Source organism: Alosa pseudoharengus, unplaced genomic scaffold (assembly GCF_046254945.1).
Source record: "Alosa pseudoharengus isolate Yale_2024_CS ecotype anadromous, Long Island Sound unplaced genomic scaffold, YU_APseudo_1.1 YU_APseudo_1.1_scf_15, whole genome shotgun sequence".
NCBI classification, from domain to species: domain Eukaryota; kingdom Metazoa; phylum Chordata; class Actinopteri; order Clupeiformes; family Clupeidae; genus Alosa; species Alosa pseudoharengus.
Genome location: NW_027468620.1, coordinates 30,851,150 through 30,860,781, shown reverse-complemented (window position 1 = coordinate 30,860,781; position 9,632 = coordinate 30,851,150). Strand labels below are relative to the sequence as shown.

Here is a 9,632-nt window from a genome sequence, read left to right as displayed (position 1 = left end):
ATCAAGTCAGTCTGAAAGCAAAGTAACATACAGCCTACCCAGAGTCCTATACCAGTATAAGTTTATGTGTAACCTTCATGGTATTTATGCTTTTGTCCAACGGCCTACTAAAGTATATAAATACATTATTAGTTAAAAATATTAGTTTCAAACAGTCAAAAAGCCAACATAAGCATAATAATAATAAAAGTAATAACAACAATATAAAATAATAACAATATATCTAATATCAACAATTCAAAAGCAAGTATATGTGCTCCATGTGCATCACAATTGGAGAGACTGGGGTGGTTCAAAACATGTGATTTTAATTTAAATGGCACTGTTTATGCAGTGCTTCAAAGTGCTTCTCACACTTGTTGTGTGAGAACAGCTAGTGTGTGTATTAATAGATATAACCATTAAGAAAAACAGAACACATCCTAGATTTGCAAAATCAATGCATTTTTTATTTATTTTTTTAATGTTGGATTTTTTTTTAAAGACGTCTGAGACATTGTGATGGCGTCATTGCTGCTAGCTTCTAAAAGAGAAGACCTTCAATAACCAAAGTGCTGAAATAGAGACATTAAAATGGCTTCACTCAGTAAGAATTGTATACACCAAAATGCTGCTTGGGTGGAAACAAACATGAAATAAAAGCAACAGAATATTTGGGACCTTACTAAAAGTCCCTCCTACCCTCTCCCCAAGACAGACGTTCTCATGGGGATGCAAAAAGTAACATTCTAGAAGATGATTCCTCATCACGATGACTCTTCTGCAAACAATCTCAAGTCTATGGAGTCGGTCGGCACACTAGAGGCTGAATCTTCACACCTTACACACAACAGATTTGACTAAACGGGCTAGGAAAATAAATTCAAAGAAGAAAAACTCTAGATGCAAAAATAAAATTCTAAGCTATCAATCAAACCAATGCCAACACTGCAATATACAGATTCTAAAAAGATGTCACACATTGTAAATTTAAACAAGTTGATTTAAGCTTAAATAATTATTATGACCATCCAGTGTTTTTTTTTTTTCATATATCATACACACAATATGTTATGAGCAACAATAATCAGTGAAGGTCAAATGTGAAACTCTTATTTCAGTTTGGAAGAAATATTTCAACAAACCCCTGGCAAAATTGCCTTTCCCTTTCTGAAATCACAGCAGCCTTAAAAGAAGAAACAAACGAAAGAAAAATCAATGGATACACTCATATCATTACAAATTGCCTTACAACGTACAGAGACCTCTACATCCTATAGCCGTTTACACAGGACACGTTACTAATTTTTAACAGCGAGCCAGTCTACCAGCATATACATTCACATATTCTCTCATCCTTAGCACTCAAGCTAACACCTGAAGCTATGCCCTTCAAACTGAAGAGGAACACACACAGTGGATTAATCCTCAGGGAAGCGTCCCAACAAAGGTACCTTATACCTTCACATTCTCTATGTGACATTTTTCGGAATATAAAACTTGTGAGAAACATTAAGGACTGTAGAAGCTGACAGGGAAATGTTATTTCTGGTCTGGTTTAAATATAGTGTTTGCAAACTTAGAAAAATGTACTTAAAATAACGTGAGTAGCATGCGTCAAAATATTAGTACTCTAAATCTTTGTTTCACAGAATTAGATTAGCACACCTATTCTGGGAAGTCCAGAATCAGCAGAAGTTTCAAGGAAATGACTTCAGTTAAAATCGAACCACTGTTTTTCAATTTACAAATATTTTAGCGATAATAATTAGTTATACAAGAGCATGTGAACTTACACTTAAACCTTCCTTTGGAGTGGTACTGTTTCAATAACGTTGAAAGCACTTAAAAAGTTCTCGTGACTTTGTGCCTTCTGAACCTTGAATGCTTATTTTTCATAATTTTACACAATGTAATTTATGTACAGTAAAATTATTATCAATTTGTCTTTAAAACAAACAAAAAAATTAAGTTAAGCTAAATAAAAAAAGTCGCAATTTACATCCTGACGTTGTGGGTCCAAGATAAGCTATAAGGCCAGTGAGGGAAGGAGCTTCTATAGAGTTCATATTGTTTGACTTGTTTGTGTGTTTTTAACAAAATCGTTTGTGCCTTCTTTGGTCACATGGAGTGTTAAGTTGCTGTGGAGGCAGGGAGTCCGTGCCCGTTGTTTCTGAAGATCCTCCTTCAGTTTTTCTCCTCTCCTCTGATGCCACTGGCAACCAATCTCAAGCCTTATTATATGTCCCCATAGAGTCAGGAAGAACAACCTGCCGAGCCCCTCCGATGAGAAAAAGTAGTACCCTAGAGGTTCTTCTCTGGACAGGAAGTGGTGCCCTGTAGGTCCCTCAGTATACAGGAAATAGAACCTTATGGACTCCTCTATAGAGAGGAAGTAGTACCTTCTGTGACAGGATATAAGTCCGTAGAGGTCCCGTAACAGACAGAAAATGGTTGCCTTTCGGCCCCGGGGCAGCTGGGAAACCGCCACAGGCGTCCCGCTCTGCAGGATGAAGTGTGAGTTGCCATGCTCATGCGAAAAAATCAAACGGTACAAGTCCTTGCTCTCTCAACAAACACCATGCCTTTACACATGGAAGCTGCAGAAGTGTGTTTATTGGCCAAAGTCGTCCGCTCCTCTGAACTGCAGTCATGCCACTGCCCCCAAGGAACAGGTCTGATAAATCCTGCAAGTCTAAAAGCGTGAAAAGACTTGTAAATGAGATGAACCTAAATGGCATTCGCAATATTTTATTACAAATGGCTGCATTATCTGTTGTAGGCTAGTGAGGAATATAATATATTATATAATATATACATATAATATAATACAATACATACATGTATATATACATATGTATATATATATATAGCCTTGTGGAAGAAACTAGTTAGAATGATTAAAGATTGTGAATCAGTATCAGTAGTTATAATCCATCATTTAAAAGATTCAGGATATCTACCTGCTAATGCAGAACTGCATTTATGAGTAAGCCTTCTTCTCCCCAGATCTCCTCTCGTCCTTTTTTCTGGACTTGGACACCTCCCCCTGCACACACGCACACACGCACACACACACACACACACAAACACACACAGGGTTGCATTACATCAGTGAATGCTGTCAGTATAGTGGCGATAAGGATCGGAGCAGTAACCTATGGAAGCAACACCAAAGTTAATAACTAGTCAAACACTCCAAGCCAACACTACACTTAAATCAACCTCAATCTTTAAAAGGTTCACTTAGTATCAAGCACAGTTAACAGCATTTGTCAATCAAAGAAATATATTAACAAAGTTGCCCAAGTCAAAGCATTGAAGTTGAGTGAACTCTACAATTCAAAATCAAGGCCATGAAATGTGTTGAGCAATGGCAGAAATTCCATTCATTGGTTTTTAAAATAAGCTGATATGACCCCGGAATAGAAAGTTCATCAGCATTATTCACTTAAGCAGTTGATTTTATTCAGCATGCATACTACACAGCTATATAAATATTATGATCATGACAGATCATGGACAATTGGTCAGAGATGTTAGACCAATGATCAATCCCAATGACGCTACAATCTGAAGGAAAGTAGACCGTTAGTCAGCACTCACACATTAACCCATCACCCCAGAAAAGATTGAAAGTGCACAATTTTAGCAAGCCAAGCATCACACCAAACAAAGAGGAGCCAGTCTTCCACTTGTCCGCAGATCTAGAATTGTGCTTAAAGTACGAACAAGTACAGAGTATGATTTGCGCAAACTGTCGAAGCTCAATAGTATTCACTATTCTATTTTACTCTGCAAGTACATTTGTGTGCTAAAACATTTTTTTTTCTTTAGAGAGAAATAAATTCTTTACAAATTATAACTGAGCTGACTAAAAAATGTTTATGATCAAAGTTGAGTTTTACTTGTCTTACAAAACACAAACACAAAAGAAAGTTTTGGCAGTATGAAATTACAATTTTTTTTGCAGATCTGAATATACAGTTGCAAACTCTGAATAGAATAGTACAATAAATTACAATCACAGTTAGCGTTTTGCTTTTACAGTTAGCCACACAAACCATACTCTGCACTGCTTTGTCTTTAAGGCACTGATGATTCCAGCTTCCTACTCCTCTCACTCCTCTAACCTCAAGGGGGGTGCCCCCCTGCATGTCCCCCTCTATAAGGGACCTGTGGTAGGGGTCGAGGTCGAGGTCGTCCCCCTCCCCTCCCTGGTCCTCTGGGGTAGGGGTGTCCATGCGCCGGATCACCTTCCTGATGATCTGCAGGGTCATGCAAGGGTCAGAGGTCAAGAGCTAGTGTCAAGGGCCACAATGAAGACATAGGAGAGGACACAGATAGATAGATAGATAGATAGATAGATAGATAGATAGACAGACAGACAGACAGACAGATAGATAGATAGATGGATAGAGTAATTGATGAATTTGTAGCGAAAGACAGAGAAGGGATGATGACGGGGATGATGAATTACTTTGCGAGTAATGATGTTCCCGTCCTCATCAATAAACTGCTCCTCTGACACTGATTCCCCAGGAATGTTTTTCGCATCCTCACCCTGAAGTCAAGGGATTATAAAGACATTGTATACTCCCACAAACACACACACATACACACAGGACGCACACTGCAATCTTTACATATGCATATATGGCTACTATTCACACATCAACAAAGCTTCTGAATACTCTATGCCTGTAATCAAAGGGATTAGTTTTTTGCCGTTGCTGTGTGCTGAGAGCATGGTTAGTACCTATCTACCACCACCACCACCACCACAAACCACAAACCAGCAGGAAAACTAGGACAGCAGAAGAATTACATTTAGAAGTGTCACTTTTGAAACGGTGCTTTTCAATCCTGCTGTGAAGGAATATGACCACTACAAGGGATACAACAAGTAACACCAAGACGGCTGTATAAGAGTAGCCATATGTGGTAAGAGACCAGGTTTATTAAAATAATAAATAAATTAATTCATTGTTTTTCCAAAAGTCTTTAGGATGAATTATAGAACAGAACTCTGACACATAATTAACTGAGTGTATCTAGTACACTGTACTGAGCATCCTTCTTAGCAGGACTGGACAACAATCATGTATTTACTCATTACCATGGCGATGACAGGGATCTGACTCAGAATTAAAAACAGCAGAATGGACAAATCTACTATTCAAATACATGTAATGTAAATTCAACATTTCAACATCCATTCTACTCTTTATAGTTCTATGGATCAGACAATCACAGACAGCAACTGAGTGTAGGTCCGCATCAGGTCCACAACAGAGGTGCGTTCAAATTTAGTGAACAAATTCTTTGAATTTTACATTGTCATACATTGTAAGTTGCTTTGGACAAAAGCGTCTGCCAAATACCATATCCATAACCATAACCATAAATGTAAAAAAAAAAATGGCAAAGGAATTATTCAATTAAAACTCTTTGTCCAGCATCCACGTTTCTTGGCTAAGAACTACTGTACTGTACCTCCTTAGAGCATTAGCAGCAAACATTGGCAGCAAACTAAACTTTTAGAAAAGGTTTTGCTTTGACATTTTTGAACACACCTCTTACCAGGACCAGATCCATCCGCCTATCAGTTCAGCTGCAGTGTGTTAGAGAGAGCACCATAGAGACGACAGATTACAGATTACCAACAACTATCCCAAGAACGAAATCATCAAGAGGTTAGCAGACATGACGTGAGACGTGAGAAGCGACCTTTGAGATTAGGAAACAAACAGTGCGAATAAGAGTGGAAGCGCTGCCAGATAAGATGGAGACCATCCTGCTGCAACCCCCTGACCCGGTTCTGACCCGGCCGGGATCTGGGCATCAGCAGCAGTTATGTGGTTTTGGGTTCAGTTCAGGCCAGCTGAGAGCCAAACAATCCCACACTGAACCAGAAGCTGATAGCAGCAGAGCAAAGCAAACACCACAACAACAACCCCTCATTCAGAAGCACCACCCTCCTCCCACGCCCCACCAAGAGCCCTGTGGGTGCTGGACCCGAATCTCTGACGGGTCCAGTCCGGTACCTTTAGAATGAGGCGTCTGCGAAACACCCTGGTGGTAACAGTGTGCTCCTCGTCCGAGCCCGAGTCTGTAGCACTCAGCTGATAACAGATGCACTTGTTAGGGGAAAACTGATGAGTCACTCATTTCCTGTCCCTTATTTGACTGGGTTTAGAACTGCTGAGTCATTATACATGATGCATGACATTGTCGGTATTTTACTTGTGACGTAATAAATCATAAATCAAATCAAATCAAATCAAACCCCACCCAGCACTCTTCAACATCCGCTCCAGCTAAAATCAGGCCACCCTGATCTTCAGCACTTGGCCAGAGTACAGCTGAGCCCCAAGCATTGTGTATGTACTGCCAAGCACTTAATTAGATGGTACGTTGATTCCTCTAAACTAAAGTTAGGCAACCACGTAAGTCCCTTTCACCCCTACATAGGTTTAGTTTTAGCTTAGTTCATTTTTACAGAAAAAATATTCACACACAGTGAAAGGAAGGTGGCTAACTGTATATGATGAAATGAAACTTCTTAAAAACTAAATATAAATGTGTAGATGTTTGACCACTTCACACTGGAGCAACAGGAAGTACTGTATGCACTTCCATATAGCAGTCCTTTTCTGTGATTCAATGATCGCACGCTGTAGATAACAGGTTCCTCTACAACAGGTAATGGCTGTTATCTTAGTTATTAGTTAACCCTGACTTCGCTGTGTGTCTCACTGCTGCCTTTTACGTATATGGTTGTTAAGTTGTGATGTAATAATGTGCAGATAATTCATTCTCTAACTGGTCCCACTCATTCTTTTCCCCATAGACAGTAAAATAAACGTTTTTTTACGCCTTTCAGAATAACCGATAAGACAATTGTCATTCTACTCACTTTCTCCCTCAATTATATTTTACACGGAGGCCTGGATGTTACCTTTGACTATATCATCCGGCTGCACAGCTACACTAATTGCTCTGTTAGAGTTAAGCGATGTTTTAGGTGATGGTGAAAATTGGCTGGCTGCACTAGTAAACGTTTTTTGGACGAAAAAGCTGTTGGGCCCGTAACATCAGACTTAACAACCAAATAATAGGAATTTGCAGAACTCTAGCTTGAAATAAGCACAAATCGGCCTACCAAGTTGTCTTTGGCAAGTGATGGTGATTCGATTGATCCTGATGATTTTACAACCTGAACTAACACTATGACCTGACTATGATAATGATGACTGACTATTATTGTGTTACATGCTCCAAATGTAAAGTACTTTGAGCTGCATTCTGTGTATGAAAGGTGCTATACAAATAAAGCTTATTATTATTATTATTATTATTATTATTATGACCTGTAATCCCCTAGATAAGATGAGAGCTGAATCACCAGTGAGAGATGTCTGTGTGGGCTGTAGTGTGTTCTGGGTTACCTGGACTTTGTGCTCGGAGACGAGTGCCCCCTCTTCTCTGCCCTGTGCCCCGCTGGTCTTCCCGCTCCGCTGGCTTTTGGAGTTTTGGGCTGGACTGTCGGAGCGCTCCCCGTTCTGACGCGGCCTCCCCGACTCACCCCGCGACGAGGACGTGACGGAGTCGCTGGAATTCTCCTGGCTGGAAAACAAAGAGAGAAGCAATGGGATGATGATTATAGGGGAAAAAAGGCAACTGATTCTAATCATGAGCTTTCAATGACAGGAATATGAGCAACTTCTGTCACAAAGCAAGTTCCATATTGGATCTGCAGCATGCAAAACACCAAAAGTCCTGTTAAAATCCTGCTATATACATTCATATGTACAGTCAGAGTATAGATAGTAGATATAGATAGAGAAAAAAGTGAGAGGAATATAAAGTCCTGATATGTACATTCATACAGTATGTACAGTCAGATTAGAGACAGGGACATAGAGAGTGAGAGAGAGCAGTGGTATGTACAGTAATTTCCTGTGTATTAGCCACATTGTGTATAAACCGCAGGACAGTGTTTTATGCAAGTTAAAAAAACAAAACCATATTAATACCATATTAACTGCTTAATAATAATTAATAGCTGAAGAAATGTAGCAAAATCAATGTATAAACTGCTGCTAATAGTTGGGAAATTACGGTAGAGTGCTGCTGGGGCAGCCTGCAGACCTGTTCTCCTGCCTGTCAATGAGGTCGGAGCTGAGGCTACGTCCAGGGGTGGGCGGCTCCACGTTCACGCTGGACGTCTCGCTGTGCCAACCTGCAGAGAGCCAACAGTTACCCGCCTCTTCCTGCCATGCCCCAGGGTCGCCCTCCCTCTCTCCCTCCCTCTCCTCCATCCTCTTCCACCTCTCCTCCTCCGCTTTTTCAGCTTCCACCTCTCCCTGCATCCCTCTGTCCTCCACCCGCTCAACATGCACCTCCCCCTCCTTCACTTTCTCTTCTACCTCTTCAGAATCCACCAGTACTTCCTTTTCTCTGTCTTCCACTTCCTCCCCCCTTTCCTCCACCCTTTCAACATCGGTCTCTCCCTCCTTTATCCTGTCCTCCTTCTTTTTGACATCTGCTTTTCCCTCACAGCATCTCTCTATCTCTTTCCACTCTGGGAGAAAACAAGATCTGTCCTCTTGTTTCTCTTTATCCTCCTCTTTCCTTTTGCTCTCTTCCCTCTGCTCCTTCACTTCCCTCAATCTTTCTTCCTCCACTTCTGCTTCCTCCTCCTCGTCCTCCTCCCTTTCTTTTGGTTGCCGATCTTCCAGTGCCTGGACCCAGGGCTGTGGAACCGCCGCTGTGTCCTCCTGACACGCCTCCTTTGCCTGTTCTGCACCCACTGGATGCGGTTGCTGGGGCAACGGGGATGAGAATGATGATGATGATGATGATGATGGCGGTGATGGTGATGGTGCAATTTCCTCCTGACCCTCAGATGGATGTTCAATGGGCTCAGTATTGGGGAAAATAGTCTGTTCACAGGGCTCAGCGGAAGGGCTGACAGCTTGTATGAGTGTAATGACATCTTCTTCTTCTTCCTGTTGATGTATGGTGTGCATTTGTTTTTCCTCTTCCTGTTTGTGTATGGTGGCCTCAAAGGTCCAGTCTGCGCTGGGAGTCGTAGGCGGAGTGTAGGGAGGAGGGATAATGTATATGGTGGGATTGAGGGCGAGGTCGTGGTATTTGGGACTGGGAATAAGAATGGGAGGGGGCATCGTGGCTGGAGTGTCAGTGGGTGAGTGAGTGTTTTTGGGGGTGTCAAGTTGCTGTGTGAGGGACAGGTCTTGGGGTCTAGCTGGGGCGTTCTCGGGGGGGCCCAGGATGCTCTCGTCGGTGAGGCACTGGTAGCCCCAGGAGTGGGAGAGGGTGGGGGGGTCGAGGGGCAGGTCCGGGATGGACTCCAGCTCGAATGGGGAGGGGGGGCGGGGGTTGGCCTCAGAGGAGGGGCCTGACTGGAGTTCCTCTAGGATGCTTTGGTATCCTGTGTGAGATGAGACATATGGACACACACACACAAAGCACACAAAGACAAAAAACAGACATCCACAGGGAGACACACATTCTCATACAGAGACACACACACAAACACTCAATGAACAATGAGCATGGGACACAGCAGTACACACAAATACATGCAGCACACACACACATACACACAAAAACACATACACACACAC

At 41.8% G+C, this 9,632-nt stretch overlaps 1 protein-coding gene across 1 annotated transcript in view; it reads right to left on the bottom strand.

Moving 5' to 3' along the window:
• Nucleotides 1–423: 423 nt before the first annotated feature.
• LOC143124587 (ankyrin-3-like) overlaps nucleotides 424–9,632 on the bottom strand; it is a 106,953-nt gene continuing 97,744 nt past the window's right edge. Inside the window, exons 40-46 of the mRNA XM_076286231.1 lie at nucleotides 8,134–8,224; nucleotides 7,431–7,608; nucleotides 6,027–6,104; nucleotides 4,460–4,543; nucleotides 4,113–4,247; nucleotides 2,943–3,028; nucleotides 424–2,674 (exon numbers count right to left, since the gene is read on the bottom strand). Of these exons, the coding sequence (XP_076142346.1) occupies nucleotides 2,963–3,028; nucleotides 4,113–4,247; nucleotides 4,460–4,543; nucleotides 6,027–6,104; nucleotides 7,431–7,608; nucleotides 8,134–8,224 (632 nt within the window). The 3' untranslated portion in view covers nucleotides 424–2,674; nucleotides 2,943–2,962. The remainder of the gene's footprint in view (nucleotides 2,675–2,942; nucleotides 3,029–4,112; nucleotides 4,248–4,459; nucleotides 4,544–6,026; nucleotides 6,105–7,430; nucleotides 7,609–8,133; nucleotides 8,225–9,632) is intronic.